This window comes from Brugia malayi, assembly GCF_000002995.4.
Source record: "Brugia malayi strain FR3 genome assembly, contig: Bm_v4_Chr2_contig_001, whole genome shotgun sequence".
NCBI classification, from domain to species: domain Eukaryota; kingdom Metazoa; phylum Nematoda; class Chromadorea; order Rhabditida; family Onchocercidae; genus Brugia; species Brugia malayi.
In genome coordinates this window covers 6,337,209-6,361,053 of record NW_025062476.1, presented here as the reverse complement: position 1 = coordinate 6,361,053, position 23,845 = coordinate 6,337,209, and the positions used below count along the sequence as shown (strand labels likewise).

Here is a 23,845-nt window from a genome sequence, read left to right as displayed (position 1 = left end):
GATCCACTAAAGCAGTAGAGATGTACTTCAGAATCAAGTGGTCGGGTATACGGATGGCTCGAGATACACTTTGCTGTTTTGAAAAGTTCTGGAAGCATTTGGGTATAGATTAGATGAAAAACAAAACTGAATAGAGTAATGAATTCTCTGTCATGGAGAAATAAAATTTATCCATTCTGCAACTCAGATCGAAAGTTGGACTTCTATCGAATTCCAATTTTAAATTCTGATCTTCAGTTAACATTTGCACACTAATGTTTGCAAGTGATTATTTAAGGCAGAAATAGTTAAGTGAGTTTGCTTAATTTAGAAATATTTCGAAAACACAAATTTCGGTATGTCAAAATCGGTTTATCACAAAAATTATAAGTCTAACTGGAACCAATAGTTTATGTCCAAATTTCTCTGACTTGATGTAGCAGGAAGTGATATGACTGATCATGAAATACTGGTAATCGAAAAGATTTCAAATTATAATTTGTTAAATTTGTAGCAGTATGCTTCCAGAATTTTCATTACAAACAAAGAAAAGCTCAGATCTTTTGCAGCACACAATTTGTTTGCTCTCCCGTACGGGTTTTGTTTTTTTCCAGGCAATGGTATTTTTTTTTTTATTTTTTGGAAAAAGTCTGAATTAAGCAGTTAGATTTCATTACTTGGGTTGTTGTTTTTGTTGCTTTGTGTGCATGTGTGTTTAGCTTGAAACTGTGCGTGTACAAGAGTATTTTCCTGACTTCTTCTCTACTCTAGGCACATATTATTGACGAAGACGGGTTGTATGAAAGGAAAGAAGCTTTTTCATTAATATATGTGTTTTTAATTTAAAATTGAATTTCAAAGTTGGGCTTTAAGCCTCCTGAACTGTCATTGTATTGTCGATAATCATTTTTTTTTTTTTGTTGTTGTGTGTTGTTCATATGAGTAGCCTATTGTTCTCACTCATTTTTGAAATCCTGAAAAATTGAGATGTTTCTATCTGATACTAAATTGAAAACTTTAGGCCACCTGAACTGTTCTTAACGCTTTCATTAGAGTATAACGTAGTACGGTACGACCTTATCGAGTCAATAACGTTCAGTTCAATTCACCTTTGACTGACATACGTGGCACAATTCTGTGTTTTAAATGTCTTGAAAATCATTACTTTTTGAAATATAGCATTACTGTGACAGATTATTGACAGATTTTGTAGATTTCGTACCAAACATTCTCTAAAAAATACGATAAAAATGATGAATTTCAAACCGGTTGCAAAATTGAGGTGACGAAATGGAAAGGCATAGGTTCAGCAGCTAGGCTACTCATGCATATACCTCCAAGAGATAAAAACAACACTCACTTCGAATTGCGCGGTCAGTATAAATCAGTGTATAATTACAACAAATACTGCTTTGCATTATCGCATTCAAAGCGCATCTCCTTTTGTTTGTAAATCTTCATCAAATTACTGAAATGGTTTTTAAAACATCTAAATTTTTGTTCTTGTTTTTGAATCTGTTAAAGTCTTGTAGTGTATCCGTTGTTCTTATCCTCATCTGCACCGCCAATTCATAAACCACTTAATCCTGTTTAGCTAGAGAGAATTTTTGTCATGAAGATAGCAATCGTTCCTTTTTGCTAACAGAATGATTAAATATAAACTTAAGATATCTATATAGTACTAGATCAGGTCCAACTATTGCTAGCTTAAAGCTCTGTACCTATAATCACGAAAATCGCATATGATTTATCGATTAAAGAAATTGAATGCTAATACCATCTAGTTATGTGAGCTTTCACAATACTGAAATTATAGCGTATGGTCCAAAAATCGAGTTTCAAGGATTCTGTTACAAAGATGGTTTTTAATAAATAAAGGGTTGTTGTATAAATATTGCGTATTAGTTAGCGTAAAATCTTATGGCTGTGAAATAATTGTTTCCTTCAGTGTTTAAAAAATGTTGGGGGGGAACAGTGATTTCAAATAAAAGACTTGCAGATAACTTCTTTTCGTCCAAATAGTAATCCGAAGAGAAGAATTCAGGAAACTCTTTGATCATAATAACTATGTAAAAAAGATGGCACGTGCAGGAGGAGATATACTACTCTAATCCTCTGATTGAGAAGTGTATTATGTATGAAATACAGTTCATGTGTATTAAAGCTTCACCAATCCGGCCTTTCCTCATGTTTTTTTTTCTTGTTCCCTCAATTTTTTTCATCTTTATTTTCATGAAAGAAAAATCTGTTTGTGTTCACTGATATTGAACAATTGACTTGACAAATTGCAAGTATACCGTGAACATTAAATATTAAATACATGTTATGATTTGTTTTTGTGCACATTACAATGAATCTGAAATTGTTTTTTCGTAATCTGATGCTCAGATCAGTAACTTAAAGATCAGTTTCATTAAAAAAGAAGAACAAAAGAAATCTGATAGAAGAAAAAAGTGAATTGTTTATTTGGGTTAAGAAAAATCAGAAATAAATCTGCTTAATTTGTAGATATACATTTAATTTACTAGTGCCATAATGAGTAACCATCTTTTAGTTCAGTTCTGTAAATTTAAACTAAAGTAAAGAGAAGTCAGTCATTTTGATTGGGCAATTTGATAAATTCATGTAGTTTATGTGTGTCTTTGATAAATCTAATTGAATCTGTATAAATAATATGAATCCATTAATATTTCGGCATATCTCTGTAAACAATTACAGTGAGAATCAAAAACCATTCTTCTTCTCTAACACTAGAAAACGCTACTTCTAATAGATTTTATCGCTGTTGGTTGACTGTAATGATAAATTTAAAGTCTAAGACTGAAGTTGATGGCACCTTCTACGGCCTACGTTGCCGTGTCAACGGCTGTAAAGAAGGCTAATCATGATTTGAATATATGAACTATGAACGCTGTTGAGCATCTCACCAAGCGTAAATTGATATCTTTGCAATCACAAGCAACTCTTCTTACTGATGAAAGCGTTGATCTGATTAGATTGGAACTTGGAACAAATTCCACTCAGCTAAAGCTTGGGAAAATTCTGGCAACGATATTTCTTCCTAGCCCTGGCGATGACTGATGGGAATTTGAATAAGCATAAAAAAGAATTGATACTGGCAGAAGGAGTATAAAAAGAAAAAGTATAAAGGTAAAAACAAGATATCGAGAAGTGACCGATAGAAATTTTATTTTTCCGTAATTCAGAATTCATTAAAGTTTCCGTCCTTTCTAGAAATTATCTTTTCACATACAATGCCAAACATTTCCACACTCATTTAAAGCTTTAAGTAAAAATGTTTCATACAGTATGATAAAAGACTACAAATAGAGCATGGATATTAGAAATACTTTAAAAGAAACTATAAAAAAAAAGAAGATATTAAGTCAACAAATTGACAAAATCCAATCTAATTTCAAACTCAATGGTCAGTGCTAGGACAACTATTTTCATGACGCCATCAGTTAAATCTACAGTTCTGTGCCGATGATGCCATGAGACGGGAGAGATTGATATCTCGGGAAGGTAACCACTTAGGAGTCTAGAAGGACGTGGGAAGCTAGGTAGTAATAAGGAGGGACTGATAATGTTAACCTGCCAAAAAAGAAGGTGAGACCCAATAACGTCACATCACGCGTTATATTCGTATGTTAACTTGATATTAATCACAGTTTCGCCCTCTGTTAGCGCGTCATCGAAGAAATCATTTAGCGTTAAAAAATGAATAGTCAAATTCGCAATACTGTACATCTTAATGTGAAATACTGTGAATTTGTTCGGGCCACTTGTGATATAAATATATTTACATGTAGCTCATTCTATATTGAAGGATTTTTTATCGAAAATACCAAATCATTAATCACAACGATAGATTAGGAAAAAGTGATGCGAACAGTTCGTCACTATGAAAAGACAACCAGCTGTCGAAAAACTAGTGAGACGGATTATTTCTATGGTTATGGATGAACGCTGAAGTAGTTTTCAATATATATATGTATCTACTGTGTGGTAAGATAAGTTCCTTTAGGGGTGATTTCCTTATTGACTTTTATCTGTTCTACATAAAATAGAAACCATCTTGTGAATATCCACATCTTGTGACTGCGATAAAATTATCCAAAAAATTATCCTAATGTCAACACTGTTCATAGTGGAAAATGATTTGTTTGAGATGCTAAAAAACTTTAATATAGTGTTTTTCGTATTCTTAATACCTGTTTAACTTTTTTTTCATTCTAACCATGCAATCAGTTTGTGTCAGGTTGACATTCTATGGCCATCCTTGAATTTAAAATCTATTACTGGAAACTAGAATTAGGAAGCACCTCTTGGCTAATAATGTCGGTATAATTCGAATGCAAAATAATTGTTCTTCAGTTTTACAACAAGAAATTCAGGAAATATCGATCAACAGTTTATTAGCAAAGCTGAATTCTATAGAAGAACAAGCACTAGATGATATTAAGTAGTTGATTAATAAATACGTGGTATTTGGTAAGATTTCTTATGAAGATGAAACGTTCCTTATTAAAAGATAAAGGAGGTGTGAAAGTCGTCGAATAGACAATCAGAAAAAGGGAATAAGTTGGTAAATAATTATTTCCGAGAATATTTGGATTTGGTCAATTTGACTTTGACTTTACGCACCTCAATTACCACTAATTTCAAGTGCTGCTTTTTTTGTTGGCAAACGGACCATAAGTTTCCGAAATGTTCGAAAAAAGATGGCGAGATAATAGGATCGGGACTTTGTTTTAAATGCAGTTCCACTGAGCATACATCATCGCGTTATCATCAAACGTTCGTGGTATGTTTCGATATTTCATGACAGTATCCTTCTATTGCATTTGAAGTGAATAAAAGTGAATTATTTTATTCACTTTTTTTTTCTTAATATCTGATTTTGCATATTATTTTATTCACTTTTTTCCTCTAAACTTGCTATCATATTATTCATATATACTGGTTAAAAGACAAGTACAGACATTTTACGTCTTTATGTTGCCTTAAGGTTTCCCATATGCTACGTGTTTAGGCAGCAAGGACACTTCTCCAGGTGGGTGTCTTACTGCTAATTTGTATGGTTTGGCTACTTTTCCAGTATATCAGGAAAGTACTGCTTAGACAGTAAAATATAAAACGTCATATTCATTAAATTTGTAACTCAATGTTGAGATTTTGTTGTAGAGATTCATTAAAAACCAAAATAATAACAGCAGAACAATAGACAAATAACATGCTTTCAAATCAATTAGTATAGGAATGATAGGGCTGAAGATTAGTCATTAGAAATCTGTTTTCAAAAAATTTTCGGCTTCCTTAGTCTATGGTTACAATATCAAATATCAATGAAATATATAAGTCCGGCCATAGAAAATCTGCTGAATCAGGCACACGATCACTCAGAAAAATGACGGCATCCAATTGCAAATTGGAATTATGACAAACAACATCACATTGAACATTCAGACAGTGTTCTCACTTTGCTGTTTATAATGGTTTAGTTTTTCGGTACATTTCCTAAGAAGAAGGTAATGCATATTGCAGTAATGCATTAGATATTGGTTTTTCAATTTTTGTTTATATAAGCATTTATTACTTTTCAGGAGGCTCATGTAATTTATATGGTTCTTAAAAGCATTTGAAAAAAGGTTGTCCGCTCGTGAAATTGCTTATAGTAGTCAAACAGGTATGGTGTTATATCAGAATTATCGAAACTACATAAATATGAAGTAATCTATAAGTAGTAAAACTAGTCAAGATTACTGGTTTTGCTTAATCTTTGTATTTTAAGATGCAAATAAAATTTCGATTTTCCGGAAAAGGTAATTTTTGATGCCTCAGTGGCGAAAATGATACTAAAACGTTTAGAGGGATATAAGTGAAAAAAGGGAATATTTAAATTAGTTGTTAGGTAGTTAGGTTTAAATTGCTTCCATAATATGCAATTGTCTTTGCAGTATTTTAATCATTTCTTTATACTGCTGTAGTCATATCTTGTAGAGTCGTTAGCTGTTGCAAGAAATAGCGCTATTGGTGGTGATGATGATCTTCTTTACACCAGTGTTGTGAACAGCGGGGCAAAAAAGAAGAAATTAGAAAGAAAAATAATTTGCATGTAAAATGTTTTTCCCAGTGATTTGAACTTACAACAAGCCATGACAAAGACGTAATACTGGTGACGAAGTAATACCGTTGGATTTGTTCTGAAGTTTCATCGGTCAATTATGCTGCGGAATTGAATAGAGATAATTTAAGTAATTGTCTTAAAATCTTTTCAAGCAACTACGCAGTAAAGTGGTTAAGTTTTCGACTTATGATAGTCACTAATTCAAGCAGAATATAATATATATGAAGGTGATTTAGCGAAATTTTCTTGATTATTGAATCTTCTAGGCAAAATTGTTTCTGAAACCGAAGAGATGTATACTTGAATATTTCCATATATCTTGATTTGTAGCTGTAGTTATTCGAGCTGATGCTAATAGTACCAAGCTCTAATAAGCCAACACTTCCTTTTTAAGGTGCCTTGAATTTGGTCAATGAATATATAGAGTTTTACTCATCTTTGCTACTAATTCTATGAACGGTTTTTATTGACATTTGTTGATTTGCTGATAGTGATCAACAGAGTGGAATGCGCTGTAATAGACTACTGTTGGGCAGTAGTACTTCATTGATGAGACAATTTATTCTGAAGGAATTATGGGTGTATTGCCATCGACGCACAATATTTGCTTGCATATGACAGCGACTGCTGTGCACTTTTTCTTCTTTCAGATTCCATACTGTCACTTGATTATTTCGTTGGACAGATACTTACTATTACACTATACAGAAGCTATCTTACATAGGAATTCTTTTCCTTTCTTTTCAGTATCATGATTTGTTGTGTCGATACCTTTAGATAAGGTCATTAAATTTATCTTTGTTACTATGATCGTCCATGTTTTCATTACTAATGTTCTCGTCATGATAGGATGAAGCCAGATTTTGAACAGAATTATTCATATTTCATTTTTTCTTTTTTCTGAAATCCTGATTGCTAATATTTCTTACTAATATTTCTATATTTTATGAAAATTGCTAATATTTCCTTTATGACATTTAAATTTGTTAAAATCACTTTTTTACATTTTTACATAAGGTAGTTTACAAAAATTAGTAATTTGAATTTCTTAGAAAGGAATTTCTTAAAAACAATAGAGTTGTCGAATTGAAGTATACCTTTTTCTAAAGATCTGAGTAAAAAATTTCCAAAGATTTATTTTATTTTGATCAAAATGAGAAAAAAAAGAATGCTCTAAGTGGATTTTTGCTTTCCTATCTGCAAAAAAGACATCATTTTTCTGCTTTTAAATGAAGCGAAGAAATTCCACTGCTGTCAATCATTTATCGAAGAATGAAATGGCCTTGTTACTCCTTACTACTGCTACTGCTTCAGGTAACATAAGATTTGATTTGATATTTACTGAAAGCACGTACCTAGGATGCTGTGGGCTCCTTAAAAATCTGCATAATTTGAACAGCATTTCGTAAATTTATACTAGAATTTTCGTTGATTTCATTTTTCATTTGGTGAAAAGCATAATTGCATTAATAGTTTATTGTAGTTATTGTAGTCTTTTTAGTTTAAAATTAAATTCTCTACTTTCTTTTAACTTAAAATTATACTCTCTTATTAACTACTTTTTAGAAAAGAATGATATAGCTTGAAATAATAGTCTCAGTGAGATTTGGATGTGATATGGTATATATTTGAGGACTTTTAACTATAACCAAAATAATTAAAACTGAACCGGAAATTGAATATTCTTACTATAAATCTCTGAAGAATTCAGTGGAGTCACTATCATTGTGTTGAATATTTCTAGTTTTCCTAATGATTGAATATGTCTGAACTATTTCAGTTCCCTTTTAATAAATTAAAGTTACCAAACGGGACGCTATCTTTCTTTTCATTTTTGTATTGTTTTCGTTCACTGATAATCGATCTTCATGATATAAAATTAAGTAAATTCTAAGGACATTAGCTAAAATGAGCTTATTTTATTCATCTTTTTCTATTACTATGGATCCTTAGTCTTAGTCGAAATTTGTACGCTTTTTATTTGAGAAATGATTATGCTGGGACGAACTTCTAAAAATGAATCTTCTCTCATTAAGAATGAAACTGGCTGTTAACCACTAAATTCGACGCAGTGAACACAATTCCGGTAACGCTGATCGCATATTGCTATTAAATAAATATAGAGGTGAAGAGACCGCCATCACATCACATAGTTGTAGTCGCGGGGATCTAGTGACCAGTTTAGATTTTTATCGTCATTTCTATTACCCACGTTGTAAATTTTATCGTTAACCAAAATGTATAATATTTCAAGGTGATAGGAACTGGGGACTTTTTTTTTTACTTTTCATTATCGCAATTATCACACAAGCGTTGTTTCTGTTATTTTTAAATGACTGGTGATTTAACAAGTTAAGTAAAGATTTTCAATAACTGTCCATTGTGCTCTTTCCCATTTCATCTTTTTGTGTCATATAGTAGATTTGAACAATAAATCGTAAATTTTAAGAGCATTTGTGGATACCCTTGAGTGCATCGTTTATATACTAAAAGGTTTCACATTTTCAAAAATAGTAGTTCCACTTGCGCTTTGAGCGACTGTCACGTTGAAAAAAGGGCAGAAAAGAGTTTTTTTTTTTTTTTGAAAATAACGTCATCAAACTTTAATATACATACATAGTCGTGACCTTGAATTATGGTGACCAAATTATAAGTTCATACCACAATTAAATTTATTTTGATAAAGTAATTTATGAAATATAGTATACTGCTAAATTGTTTTATTGAATTAAACTTATCAAAATTTTTGATCGTTCTTCATCTTTAGAACACTTTCTCGCTCCAATATTTTTTGTTTTGTTTCCAGTTGTATTGAAGTAAAATTCATTTGCAGAGTTTGTAACTAAGTCTAACTTGATTTTAACTTTTACTGAAAATAAATTATAATACTATATAAATGGTCATTTCCATTGTTAAATCTCAAATCTTTTTTTGTGAAAAGGGCATTTATAATAATATTATATCAAATTGATAATTTTTTAATTTACAATTCATATTCAATAAGTCATATTTTGAAGTTTGCTTTCTTCATATTGTTTTTAAGTTACTGAAAATGTTGTTGTTCAGTTCGAAAATTATTCGATATTCAGATTTGAAGAAATTGCTGAAAAACTGTGAAAAATAAATGAATAAATGAACTATGCGTGAGTTATATTGACTATCGATCAATTTCCCATCCGCCACTCATTTCGGATCTATCGAAAATGATCCAATATTGATCTTTTCCACACAGCTGCTTCAAATCCGCTCTTAACTAAAGGTATATGAGAGAAACAAAAGAAAAAAGTACTTCCAGGTGTTTCAGAGTTTGAACAAGCTGATACTTCAAGATTCTATAATCACTCATCCTTTGCTTTCGAATTATATTTACAACTTTATTTTCCTCGTATTGTTTTTAAGTTACTAAGAATTGTTCTTATTTAGCTCGGAAATAGTAACTTCCCGTTAAAGTAATAAAACTTAGGTAAGGATTGAAATTTATGAAAAACTTTTTTGTGAAAAACATATTTGAAGCGATGATGAATAGAATCTTAGAAGTTGCGAAACCTCACAATTCCTTTAAGTTAATCTTTCAGAATAGAAGGTCTGGCACAACTTTTGAACAATTTTAAAATGCAATGTACAAAATTAAAATGGTTTTTAATCCAACACATCTTCAGTTTCTGTCACTTTTCAGAAAGTAATTGTTTAGTAACAATTGCTCTTATTCAGTTCAAGGATTGTAATTCTTTTCATTGTAATAGAAATTTATTATCGTAGAATTTAATCCAGTTCCATAACCATTTTAATCTCAATCGACTCAAGGTCATACGTACTTTCTTTCAAAAGCACACAAAATTAAATTCTCTTTCCATTCTTCTATTCATTGCTTTCATTAGATTACAGCTCATATTAATTATTTAGGACGCTTTAACACAGCAACAACAGCACAACAGACATAGTATAGAATTAATGAAAAATAATTTTTGTCTAAAATAACTTAAGTGTTCTGAATTTTCACTGTGAATAACGAAAAGGAGTTTATTCCATTATTAATTTATACTTCTCTAATAATTTCCTGTATTTTCATTTTTTAAAAATATTCGCAGGTGTTAATAGCTGAAAATTTTCCATTTTAGCAATGATTTGGACTAACAAAGCATACAAACACACACATACATACATACACACACACAGTTAGTGTTGAAAAGTTATTGATTTAATGTTTGTGAAAGTTTGCATTTTGCTAGGCGATACTTCAGTTTCCTTTCTCCAAAAGAATTTCACAACGGCTTATGCATGTTCGGTAAAGTAAGTGAACATGCAAACAAACACACAAAAAAACTTGTTTTTAGTTCTTTAGCGCTCACATGCCATGCAAATATTTCTTTTTCCATTTTCTCAAGATTGCACCAATTTTAAACAAAAAAACGTTTTTATTTCTAACATTTTCAAGTTATTGAATGAGTATATATTACTAATAAATAAATGAAAAGCTGCAAAAGGAACTCCACTTATTGATATGAATAAATTCATTGGATAAAGCTAGGAAAATTGATTAAAAGATAAAGTGAAGAAATGTTTTAAAAATAAATTCGTCAGAAACAAAATCTTAACAAATTTTATATTATCTGAGACTGAAGCTATCATTAAGTAATGACAGATAGTTGTCGTTTTACCACAAAAACCCAAAACGAATGCTTACAACTACCACAAAAAGCAGCACGAAATGTGATTCACAACTGCTGAAAAAATCATTATATTCAATTGCACAATAAAATTTTAACAAATAGGAAACTGTAATAAATTTAGACAGTTTTTTTGATTTTACTTTTTTGCATTTTTACCTTTTTCCAGGTTTAATATCAAAAAATGGATTTTATTTTTTTTGTCAAATAACGTCTATAATATATTGGTGAAGCGATTGATGACATTTCTTTGAAAATTCCAGTCGGATGGCTTTCATTATGCATTTATCGTTTTAATAGTACCAATGGGCTATTTTTTATTTTTTAGAAATATTCAAACAATTCATTGATAATATCATGCCTTTCTTATTATGTTGAGTTGTGCTTAGCATTAATGATTCGTTTTAAATTCACATCTTTTCATTTACTTAATTTCACATATGCCAAATAAGTTATGAGAAAACTGTTTATCTTAGCAATTAAAGATAAAGTAACAATGAATTTAGGAGCCTGTGCATAATCATGAAAATTTGAAAGTCCATATTTCATTTTTTTTTCTTTTTTTTTAGGATCAAAAAATGTAATTTCCGGCTATACGTTGGGAATAAGTCCTGAATTAAATTTTGAAATCGGTGTTTTATATTCATAATTACACATATATATTTGGAAATTAAGAATTTTCAAATTTCAATGATATGCAAATTTAAACATTAAGTGACTGGTCATTGAAAAATACCGTTAAATAAGCTTCTCCTTCTTCTGATCCATTTTTATCCTTCAAATCTGTCAGGATTGCCATCATTATTCAGTCTGTTTGACTTTACACTGTGTTTGTGGCCAGACGAAAAGATTTCTTCTCGATAACAGTTGTGGCTACACATATCATAAACAACATTATAATACATAGTGAGTGACCTGACTATTCATATCTTCAATTTTTCATTATATTCATTGCTCTGAATTGACCATTACCATTAACCATTAAAACCAGTAAGTAAGTACTTTGACTTACTGCAAAATATCAGATCATAGCAAATTCTTGTTAATCATACACTTTTGCTTGTACATTTTTGCTTTTTTATTTTTCTTTGAGCATTGCTTATGTTCCTTTTATTACCTTCTATTTTGCTCTTCAATTTGATGGATTAAAATAATTTGAATTTGGAGAACTTAGCATGTACTACTCAGTAACTACTTTTCAAACAAATCAAAAAATTCTCTTCCGCTTTTTACATGAAATTTTATCAAAATAAGTTTCCATGAATGTTTTCTTTTGTTTGAGCAATTCATAGGCGCTCCAAGATTATTCATATTGCAGGCGTATTGTGTCATCCGTCATTTCTACTTTTCTCCCCTCGATACTTTTCCTTGTTAACTTTGATTTCTGTCCAAAATTAATGATTATTTTGAACAATTTTTAACTTCATTACAAAATGTGCATAACTATAGATCTGTCTTTAAGTGGTAGATAAGCATGAATAAAATCAAAAGTATTATAATTCTTGAAGATTTTTGGGCTCAATAGAAGAAATAACTAAACCATTTCCTTGTCATTGTTAAAACGGTTTCCAAAATTATGTCACACAATTTGAAAAGAGAATGTATTCATATCATATGCTCACCAGTTTCTGCTCCATCTATTTTCTATCTTTACAAACAATCTCTTATATTAGTTAAAATTAAAATTCATAGAAATCACATTATCGTTTTCTTTAATTTGGAAAATTTCGACAATTAGTACAAACTATTTTATATTTTCTAGTTATCTTAAGGTTTGGTTGCTAGATTACATCATCAGTTACTGCACTAATGATCGCTTACTTGTTTCCATTTGTTTGCTATACTACTTTATTGCCTTAATCAATAAATATAACTTTGAAATGACTATTTAGTTAGTTATGAAGTGAGTTTAAAAAAAAGTGAACTAAAGTGATGTATGTTGAGTTGATGACCAAATCTTAATAACAATGCCACTTTTATTGATAACCAACTAATCATTGATAACTGATTGATCCATCTAGTGAAAAAGTAACTTATTTCTGTCTTGCTTTTAATCATGATGATTATCATAAATAAATTTAGGGTTGGATGGCTATTGATCATTTAACAGTTTGGAAGTGTTCATCAATCTGGTGCTGGTATTGGAACTAAAGTAACTAAAAAATATATAAAATATTTAAGAAGAATTTTGATAGAGATTAAATCGAGACATTGGTAATGGCTGCAACGAAGGTAAATGGTCATGTCAAAGAGACGGAAACCTCGAAATGTAACTGTTGTCCATTTGGGTTTCACATAGATCTTGGATTTGTTGATTTTGTGGAAAATGTTGCAAATGAAAACAGCCTTTTGACAGCTACGGTAGTATATTTTATTTGTTGATTTACTAGATTTATTCTTATTCAAGTAACACTGCTAACATATTTTGTTTACTTTGCAAGTTCTTTCAATTCCACAATACTCTCAAAATCTTCCAAATTGTTCATTATAAATGCAGTAAAATTATATAGATTTCTTTTGAATAGATTGCTAATGAAAATTTGGAATTTCCTAATTTGAAGTCAAACAAATTAAAATAAATTTACACGGTTATATAGCTTGAAGAGTTGAATTTAGAATGTTCCCAATATTTTCAGAACGATGAAAATGGCCCACGAAAAAATTCATTGAAGCACATTAGTGATCAGAATGACACCTCCGAAAGATGTTACCTAACTACAAAGCAATTGATTGAAAAGTCTTCGTTTAGCCCGTTAGATTCTATTTTTAGGTCAGTTTTTGAATCTAAGGAATTTTGGTTAACAAAAAAATAAACAAAAACTTGGCAAATGCTGAAATGCTATTCTTATTTTGTTACGTGGTTTATAAGATTGTCTACATCCTCTTTTCAGTGTTCTTTGAGAAAGAATTTGTTTGAAATGAGAAATGAAGCTGATTCATTCATCAAAGATAAAGATGGAATTTTGACACGAATTTCATTTCCTGTTACTGACCAACAAACAGATATTAAGTTATTAAAGACGTTGGAGCTATTCAAATTAGTCGAAATTTGATAATTGATGTCAAACATTATCGTTGAAAAATTTCAGTGACTCACTGGAAAACGTAGTAAGCGACTTTGAAGAAACACTGAATTTGCGAAAAAGCAATTCAAAACGAGAATCACGAGATCTGCTAAATAATGCACTAAAAAATGTACGATGCAATGGTTACTTTTCAGATTATGGTACAACGCAAAGTAAGAATCGGCTGTTGCCACCAAAGATGTGTTAGTTTTTTTAATCTTTCAAAATGATGAATGTTATAAAGACGTGCTTTTATTGCAGTAACCATGAAATTTTCTGTGTAACTGAATAGATTACACATTTACTTGAAAAATAGCGAAATATGATAATTAAAATGACTAGTGCGAAAAGTAAAAATGAGGGATCGAAATTCTTAATTGAATTTCCCTGCCTTAGTTTGAATATTGGAAGTTATGTGGAGAAACTTTTTTAATGAGAGAAAGATTTTAAGCTTAAGACTCTTTCCACTAATCAGAAACTCTTTTTACTAATTCATTTCCTTTGAACATTGAAAAGGAGCAAAATAGTAAGTAAAAATCTAAAAGTTCAAGGAACTCGAAACAAAATGATAGAAATAACTGAAGTGATGAGTAATTAAACTAATCATTTCAATCTCTCAGGTATTCCTTCAAATGCTTACAGAAAGATGATAAAATGTTGTTAAATTCTTGTTCTCAGTTTAAAAGCAGATAACCAAATGAACTGTAAGTTAGCCAATATGTTGAAAACGATTGAAAATTGCAAAAAAAAAGTCATCATTCTACAATCTTAAAAATGTTGAAATTTTTTCAGCACCGCTAATATCACATGAGATAGTGAAGCGAAAACATATTAGCCGCTCACAGACTTTTATAAATTCACACAACGGTTTGTTTAGGATTCAAATTAAACTTTTAATACAATTTATACGTCTTAATTAAAGCCAATTTTATATGATAGCTTTTTTTCAACCACAAAGTTATATCAAAAAAATTAATCTAGTAGTGGTGAAGCCTTCATTTTTAGGCATTGTGCCATAACCGAAATAAAGTATTTTTCAGATGCTGCGTCATCATCGGGGAAACCTGTACTTGTGCCTGAAGTGCAGCAACACGGTAACTTAAATTATTGTTACTTGCTTAGGTGACTGATATGTCACTATGTTTTTGCTCAAATTTAATGAAGACTGATGTAGAGCATCACTGTATATCTGATTGCATTCAATGTAGATTTTAAGATACTTTTCAATTATTAGCAAAGGAAGAGGTAATAACTGAAAATAGGTATATACTAATTACTCCCCACAGAATGTCTATATATATATTATTGAGAGGAATAATGATTTGAAGGGAGAAATTTGATTCATTTCTTAATAAAATGATTACTAAGGGTGAAATGTCATAAAGATCAAGAAGGATCAAGCAATTATAATAATATAATCATTCGCCTGCAAAATTTACTCCATTTATTCATTCCTCAATTATTATCATTTATATATGTTATGGGTTTGATAAGCAGTCATAATCCGTTGATATACTTTCCACTTTCCGATCAACTTTACGCATCTTTTTTTAGATCAATTCTAATTGCACTTACATTCATTTTTTTAGTATAGTATTGTTTCTTTTATTAAGTAGTTAACGAATATAATTTGCTTTTAATATGTACCAAATGTCTGATGAAAAAATATATCTAAGTTGTCGAAAAGTCCCAAAATTCAAAATGATGAAAATAGTTAATAGCCATTAATGAATTCAAAAGTAATGCTTTTCCTTTAAATATGCCTCATAATTTCTCTCTGCAATGAAATTAAAAAAGAAAATAATTGACTACTTCCGATTTATTTTGATCAAATCATTGAAATTATTGAAACTGTGCAATTCCATTCCCTTCCTTCTTAATGCATAAAAATCTATAGAATATCATACTGCTTTGGGAAGAGCAATATCAAAAATCAAATCAAATTATCAAAACAATGAACCTAATGATCACATCCAAAAAACCTTATTTACAACAAACAGCTCTCAGGCATCAGATTTTTGGAATATGGAAAGTCGAAATTACAACATCGGTTTATCCCAAGAAGTTTCTTTCACTTCATAGCTTTCTTTTAGCGAAATTAATGTTGTGAGGGCCAGTGCTTTCGAGATGATCATTTTCGTGTAAAATGCGCTTAGCTGAAATTAATCGGACTTGAGGAAAACAACTTTCATGGCCTCTTCTTTGCAACTTTTTTTCTAAATCCTAAACTTAAACATGATGTTTATTTTTTCAACTTTTCGAGATACACAACTCACTTTTTTTTATTCATTCTTTTTTGGCAGTTGGAACATAATCGTTCATTGTACGAGCAGGGTAAGATGCATTATTTGGGCAGCAGAACTCCAGATGCGCCACGACGTTCACTCACCCTCGCTTCATCATATCAGTACCCGAGTGACACAGAGTCAGTGCAGCAACCGCACTGGAGGATACGTCGTTCACTGGTCGAAAGATCATCCAGTGCTGTGGACGTCGACGGGTTCGTTAGTATGAGACGTCATAAAGCAGATGATAATGCTTTCAGAATGGGTTCTAAACAGATACTTGTCCCACCCATGCCTTATCTAAGAAATTGCTCACCGTTCTCAGTAAGTTTATTTAACAATTTGTTTTCTTTTTCCTTCCAAATATATATGCAATTTTTTTAATATACAATTGGTATACAAATTTTCATATGAAAATATTAATTGAAACTTTATCAACAATTAATCTTGATAAGGCATTGCTGAGAAATGCTTCTATAGTTTTAGCTTTTCCTAAGAAATCAATTCATAATTGCGCTAGTTATATTCATTATTCTCAAAACCGATGTTAAAACAATGCCTTATCTCATTTGATTGGTTGTTTTTGTGAAGGAAATTTTAAAATCTACTAATTTCATACTGATAGTTGCAGGAACGATTAATACGTGATCGAAGTTCACCATCTTATTTATCACTAAATTTTTCAATAGCCGAAAAATGTTCGATCCCAAGCAGTATGAGGGACATAAAAGAAAGCACAAGAACATACGTGAAAAATATTTCAAATGAGTAGAGTTCATATAACAAATTATTTACAAATAAAATTGTAGTCTTCACTACTGCTTTAATTAATTTCATAAATCCATGTCACATAATTGATTCTTACTGAGTAAACTTCAATTGCAATTAAGTCGAAAAGCAGTTGAAGTTGAAATTGTTTTTTGCTTCAACATAATTTAATTCTTTGTACGTTATTAAATGCTTATATTCTATCTCTCTTCTTCAGAATATTTTGAGCATTTTAAGTAACAAGAAAAGTTTGCACATTTTTTGCAGATCTGTCGAAAATAACTTTGTGCAGTCAGCGAATAAGGATGCATTGCCGGTAGGTTCAAATGATCTCAATAATGATGTCAATGCCAACGGAATATGCTTTCAGTGCTGCAACCTTCAAAAACAGCTGTCTGATTTGTCGTGCAGGTCATTAAGTCATTTCCATTTGCGCACACCATTCCAACATATTTTACAAAATTTTTTGTTATTGTGCATACCTAAGAATTAAAGATATTGATTATTTTTAAGTTTACTTATCGGCTTAATTAATTTTGATTTTTTTTTTAATTAATTAACTATTTTTCATTTGGCAACATTGATTACCCAGAATTGAGCAAAGGGAAAGATGAGAGAAAGATTCTTAGGGAGCTATTTTAACTTTTTTTCTATTTTAACATCAAAAATGTGTCCTCCTCTGTTCTCTTCAATTAGGTTAGGCGGAATTTTCATTTAAATTAATTGTGTTTCTAAATTATTAAAGTGAATTAAGATTAAAAGAAGCGACGGATGAAGCGAAAAGTAAAATAGTTGAAAATCAAAGAAGGAAGGAAGAAGAGAGAGTTATTGTTGACAAAAGTGTTGGAGACTCATGTGAAATGCTTTATACTGAAAAGATAAAGGAGGAGAAAAAAGACACTGGCACTGATGCATTGCTTATCGAAGTTGATGATAAGGTTATTGCTCTCGTTCAAATGAGATTTTTATTCTTTCTTCTTTGGGAATTATAATCTGTTTGCTGAAACCATCTTATCACCACCAAAAATTTATAATAGATATTTTGACAATTTGTGGTAGATAGACTGTTCATAGTAGTGATGTTCACCGCGCGAGTTTTTACGTAAGCAATTTTCTTTATTAATGTTATTCTTCATTGATAGGAAATATATAGTATGTACCTTTTATTAATGCTAATATGATTATTAATTATTGCCAATCAATTTTTTAGAAAAAAATAATATATTTGGAAAATTATCTATTTATGCATTTGTTTAATGTGATTCATGGTGGTAAACCTTTTTTTTTCTCTATGTAAAATTCTGAAAATTCAAAATTATAACGAAGTTATAATTTGCAGAGGACAAGTATATCGTCGGTGGATCGAGTCGAAATGCTTTGGTATAAAGATATCGCCAGTTCACCTGTTTCAGAACCACAGTTCTACTCGACTGGAATTACAACTGACAAACTGTTGGCTTCTTCTCGTGGCTCTGCTACCGATTTACCGAATCAGGAACTGCTGGTTATTGGGCCAGAATGTCATTTTGAATGTAGCGCTGAACCATTGGTCACTAATGGTTAGTCGGAATATATAATTTTCTTTGCATGGCTCATTAAAATTCCAGTCTGATTCATTTTGCGCATTAGTTTGGGTAATAAAGATTTATGGCAAATCATTTGCGAAGGGACTACAGTGGAAAAGAATTAGGGAGAGGTTTAGCTGTATTTGAAAACTTTAAACTTCAAAAATAAGATTGGCAACTTTAATAATAAGTCAAAAATTTCCATTTTTATTTATGAAACCGGTAATATCAAATATTTTAATTTTGAATTTATTTATGAATAGATTATGGCTGTGGGAGTGATATGTTTACTATGATGTGTGATTTTTCGAGTATGACGGATGCTGTCGAGCTGGTTGACTCAGAAACTGGAAGTAAACAAAGTATTCCTTTATTCAAGGATTCCTCATCCATGACTACTCCGATTACATCCCATTCACGTCACATTCAAACTGAACAAATCAAAACGAGGTAGCTCATTTTTTAAATACTTGTTATATTTTGGAGATGCCTTTTATTAGGCCTTGTATTTTGTACTTTCTATTAGTAATTAAAATGGCCGATTGAAGTATTTTCTTAACTCATTTACATCTATGTTATATTCTAAAAGTAATATTGCTATTAATTAAAATGCTTAGTGTTCCTTCAGATTTAAATAAAATTTAAAAAGCTTTCATTTCTGTTATGATTTTAAAATATCTCATTTAGTAAAATTTAGTAAATCACAATTTTTTACAGAACGGTGTGCATTTCCACATCACCGATGTGTTTGTTAAATCATAACATCGGTACGGTACAGGTAACTCAGAAAGATTCCTACACAGTTTGCGGTGAATTGATGACACGTGATTTTGTTGATGCTTTCACTGGAATGGATATCGAGGAAATAGGACAAAGGATATGCTACACTACTGTCGCATCCCAAACAGAGTTCGGTTTGTTTTAATTTTTTGTGGTTTTTTTTTTTTTTTTTTTTTGTGAATTAATAATTAGAAATGCATGTCGGTTCAAATCTGAATACATTTATAAGCAATAATTAGTAAGCAAAAATACTTCCCTATTTGTCTTACTATATTGTAAATTACCTGTCTTCGAGTTATCTGTTAATTTAGGAAATTAAGGAAGAATATGAAAAGCATAAACGAGAAATTGTACTCAGGAAAAAATTATTGTTATTGATGTTGCTTATTAGTCATTATTCAGTTGTGCACAATGATTAAAAGTGATCAAAGACATGCTTTACAGAACAAAGTGAGCCACGAGTAATTGATGATAGGGAAATAGCGGAATCGCTGTGGTTGATTCCATCCAGAGATAGGAAGGATGTAGCAGTGGGTAACGAGGATGACGTTATCGAGGTACATGAAATACCTCCACCAGCACCGGATGGAATCAACCATCAAAAGGAAATGATGTTAGATAGTGATGATGACGATATGGTGAAGCTCTTTTTTTATGTCGTTTTGGATTCTGAAGACACCATAAACTTTTGAGAATTTCGCACTTCATATATACTTTAACATACATTAATTACGTGGCCGTGAAGAGTGAAATTTTCAAAATTCGTTTTTTTTTTTTTTACATTGCATTCTCATATGAACCATTTGCTTGAAGATTTGTGTAATAGAAGAAACACTATCGGATCCAGAAGATATTGATTTCAAGAGTGCGAAGTCTGCGGAGCAGTTGTCGTTGGAACAACGTATTGCAGACAATTTAGACGTTAAAACTAGAAATGAAGTAGCCGCAAAGGTCAAAACACCTCGAGCACTTGGTCACGCTCGTGCAGCCATAGTTAAAAAAATGCTCACTGAAAAATCACAACCACTAAATTTCATCCGTGGTACAGCAATATCCAAATCTTGGCGATCAGCTAGTAAAAAAGGAGACCCGCTGCAATACATCGTTGATCAGCATGAAACACAGGTAAATTCAGTTCTTGACGTACCACGACTCTTTCTTTAGAGTTCAACATTCTACTTAGTAGACTTAATTATGATTAAAAGATTGAAATTTTTTAAGTAAATTGAATGAATCACCACATTGTTGTTGGTAATTTAAGAATTAAGAAAATACAAATTATAAAATTGATGAGAAAAACTAAGTGAAAATTGCTTTAGATTTGCATGGAAAGCACGGATAAGTGTTATTTGGTCTTTCCCGTAGTTCGCTATTTTTAGACAATTATGGTTTTTTGTTAGCATTTTTATAAATTGATTTAGAGTAAAATTGCACTCAACCCGCTGTTTTCTTTTTAGTTTCATCAGAATATGTGATCTGATTTATTCATTTGAAATGATTAACTCTTCCGTAAACAAAATAATTCTTGAGAAAATGGAGGGAGACAGCAAAACTTTCTCCTTTATTTTACAATTTTTCGCATAACTATTCTCAATAGTTCATGCTTCAGCGCAATTCGGATTCCTCAACACCTCAGACAACGAAAGATGCTTTGAAAGAAAAAGTCAATCTTAAGAGAGATTTTGTATCACCACAAATGGAATTATCGAAGGTCCCAGAACCGGTTCCAGCTCGAATACCACGACCTAAAATCAGCAAATACATTCCTGGAGAAACTGTACCACAATCACCTGATGAAGTTTGTCCATCGTTTCATTAAGATTTTGATTTAATAAATTTCTTTCTATACCAATAAATTGATTTTGAAATACGTCAATTTTTTTTAAAGTTCAAAGTTTTTTTTAAGGTTTGGTTCAAAGACTCGCACTTTTGTAAGTAATGATATGCCTCTAGGAAGCTGAAATAGCCGATCGACTGACCCCGTTACGTTCGGAGATGCGTACTCTACGAACGTATTCCAACGGAAGAGCAGTGACGTTTCCTCGATCGGCGCAACTCCTAAAGAACGTACCACCGAAGATATCTTCCCCAGGCTATGAAAAAACTAATAACTCAATCGTTTTTGAAGACAGGTAACGTTACTAGACTTCGTTTCCAAAGGTTTTTAATTTAAGTCACACAAAATTTGTCTCTTCTGAACATTCTTAATCAAAGTATTTTTAACCTTAATTTCTTAACTCGTTATGAGAGCTAAAAATACCATAAGCAGTACAGACGATTTGCAGCACGAGTTCATCTTCCGATTCGGAAGGTTCATACGATACGAATGAGGCAAGTACAGCTGCTCAGTTTGAATTAACACTGCAACTTAATGAAGCGATCGGAATCCTTAAGAATCACTTTCAGAAATCGGATCCATTTGAATCTTCTTTGTTGGTAAGAGAGCTGAAATTGTCACCATTTTCTTGTGATTTTTGTCTTTAGGTGAATTTCACGAGTTAACATTTCGCTTCATTGAAGGATTGGGCGACGAATCATGCAAAACATGAATGGTTAAAAACGGCAGCGCGGAAAACAGCATCAGCGGTCGAAGTGGAAGGTTTCATTGATATGCTGGAGGCTACATCAGATGCTGTTCTTAAATTTGTTATCAATCTGGCGGATCCCAATGTTAATTCATTTTTCTTTTAAATTCTAAGTGTAAAGAGAGAGAGAGAGAGAGTGAGGAATAGAATTGTGAAGAGAAGATATGCAAAATTAAGGTTTCTGGTAGTGAATGGCTGCTTATTATGAATTTTGATTAAAAATTTCAGATCGCATTGAAATTTGAAAATTTAACAATCTGAGATTTGTTACAGGGGAATACTGCTCTCCATTATGCAATATCTCATGGTAATTTCGATGTTGTTAGTGTTCTGTTAGATTCGCGAGTCTGCAATTTAGATCGTGCTAATAAGGTCAGTTTATGAACCTAAATGGAAATTCTAGGTAATATTACCAATAAACAGTAGTGATCCTAGATCAAGTTTTGATATTTCGAGTATTCATTAATAGTGGATAAAGTTTGAATCACCTGGTATCAATTAAATGAAGTATTTAGGCGGGATATACACCGGTGATGCTGGCATCGCTCTATGATGCATCCGATGAAGTTGAGACTGCTATTATTCATCGACTATTTCAGTTAGGCGATGTTAATGCTCAAGCTGTTCAGGTTTGTCTTCTTTTTAAATAATCGAAAATTTTGTAATATTTTCTTCACAAACATTTTAATTTATGAAAAGTTTAATCTTGTATTACGAGAATAGTAAAAAAATTTTCAGAATCTTTAAAAAATTTGTTCCAAATATTTTTAACTTTTGACTCAATTTAATAAAAATTTTTGATGTTTTAGCACGGACAGACAGCATTGATGCTGGCTGTTTCTCATGGTAAAATAAACACGACGAAGTTATTGATTGATTGTCAGGCTGATCTCAATATACAGGTTTGATCAATCATTAATTACATGGTGGATATAACGAATGATTTTTCCATGAATTTTTCCTTTTATTTATCGTTTTTGTCATAATTTGAAAATTCATGGAGAATTTACAATTCAGGATGAGGAAGGCTCTACAGCATTAATGTGTGCTGCGGAACACGGTCATAAAGAAATCGTGAAATTATTACTTCTACAGAAAGATATTGATGCTTCACTTTCTGACTGTGTTCGTTCTTTCTTTTGCAAGAATATTTTTAATTAATTCCTACTTATTTCACAACATTTTCTTTGCGTAATAGCGTGGATATGAACAAAGATAAAGTCAATTTTTGCAACTTCTACAATTTATTGATAACTTGTTCTTCCAAAATTTACTGAATTCAAGGTTTGAACTCATTCACAAAATTCAAATAAAAGAAAGGTGTTTTGAAAACTTCAATAAACATTATGAAAGCAATAGTTTGCAAACAGCTGACTTCATTCTGAGAAAATAGATATGTTGTTCTGTTAAATTAATTTAATTGAATATCATGATGAAACCTAAACTGATTAAATAGGAACTATTAATTAAACAACATTTTAGGACAGTTCAACAGCCTTATCGATTGCGGTAGAGAATGGTCATCGTGATATTGGTGTTCTAATCTATGCACATCTGAACCATTCGTGCAAACAAAATCAGAAGCAGCAAAAGATAGAATTAACTTCGTGAAATCTCGATCATTGTCATGTTTACTTGTTTCGATAGCTTATCATTTCTAGGAATAGCTTTGTTTTTTTCTTTTTGTTTGTTTCGATAGCTTATTTTCTTTTAAGAGTTATTAGTAGACGATGAACTTTTTGATAGCTTATTTTATAGCAATCGAATTCAAATCATGTAAAAATTTAACGTAGATTTAAATCATTTTACAGTCGTCTTAAATAACTTATACAAGAATTTAACTAATTTTTAAAGCATCATGACTAAATCGTTCACTAGCTGGATAGAAAAGAATATCGAAGAATTGATTCAGAATAATTAAATTATGATAAATCAAAAATCTTGTTCAACTTTGTTTTTTGTTATTTCTCTGTGTGAATTTCTACTGCAAATAAACGGCGGTTATTTACTCATTTAGTTAA

General features: G+C 31.0%; 2 protein-coding genes across 4 annotated transcripts; both read left to right on the top strand.

Annotated features, from left to right (window-relative positions):
• Positions 1 to 4,334: 4,334 nt before the first annotated feature.
• Bm3170 (Uncharacterized protein) lies at positions 4,335 to 6,101 on the top strand (the record flags this gene model as incomplete). Its single annotated transcript, XM_043078628.1, has 3 exons — positions 4,335 to 4,444; positions 5,631 to 5,668; positions 5,983 to 6,101. 3 exons carry the CDS (start codon positions 4,335 to 4,337, stop codon positions 6,099 to 6,101), a joined length of 267 nt encoding a protein of 88 aa, XP_042934562.1.
• Positions 6,102 to 12,993: 6,892 nt separating this feature from the next.
• Positions 12,994 to 23,435, top strand: Bma-vab-19 (Uncharacterized protein; the record flags this gene model as incomplete). Of its 3 annotated transcripts, none has more annotated exons than XM_043078626.1 (24): positions 12,994 to 13,137; positions 13,413 to 13,546; positions 13,866 to 14,044; positions 14,634 to 14,708; positions 14,882 to 14,935; positions 15,739 to 15,905; positions 16,175 to 16,450; positions 16,758 to 16,894; positions 17,162 to 17,305; positions 17,649 to 17,832; positions 18,234 to 18,453; positions 18,723 to 18,909; positions 19,177 to 19,373; positions 19,684 to 19,877; positions 20,053 to 20,364; positions 20,849 to 21,037; positions 21,193 to 21,371; positions 21,525 to 21,675; positions 21,760 to 21,909; positions 22,098 to 22,196; positions 22,340 to 22,453; positions 22,634 to 22,726; positions 22,842 to 22,949; positions 23,307 to 23,435. In XM_043078626.1, the coding sequence occupies 24 exons, from the start codon at positions 12,994 to 12,996 to the stop codon at positions 23,433 to 23,435; spliced, it is 3,816 nt and encodes a 1,271-aa protein (XP_042934560.1). The 3 variants fall into 3 exon arrangements, with proteins under 3 accessions (XP_042934560.1, XP_042934559.1, XP_042934561.1); XM_043078625.1 differs by having other exon boundaries at positions 16,145 to 16,450; XM_043078627.1 differs by lacking the exons at positions 21,193 to 21,371; positions 21,525 to 21,675; positions 21,760 to 21,909; ... (3 more) ...; positions 22,842 to 22,949; positions 23,307 to 23,435 and adding an exon at positions 21,146 to 21,178 and having other exon boundaries at positions 16,145 to 16,450.
• Positions 23,436 to 23,845: the final 410 nt, after the last annotated feature.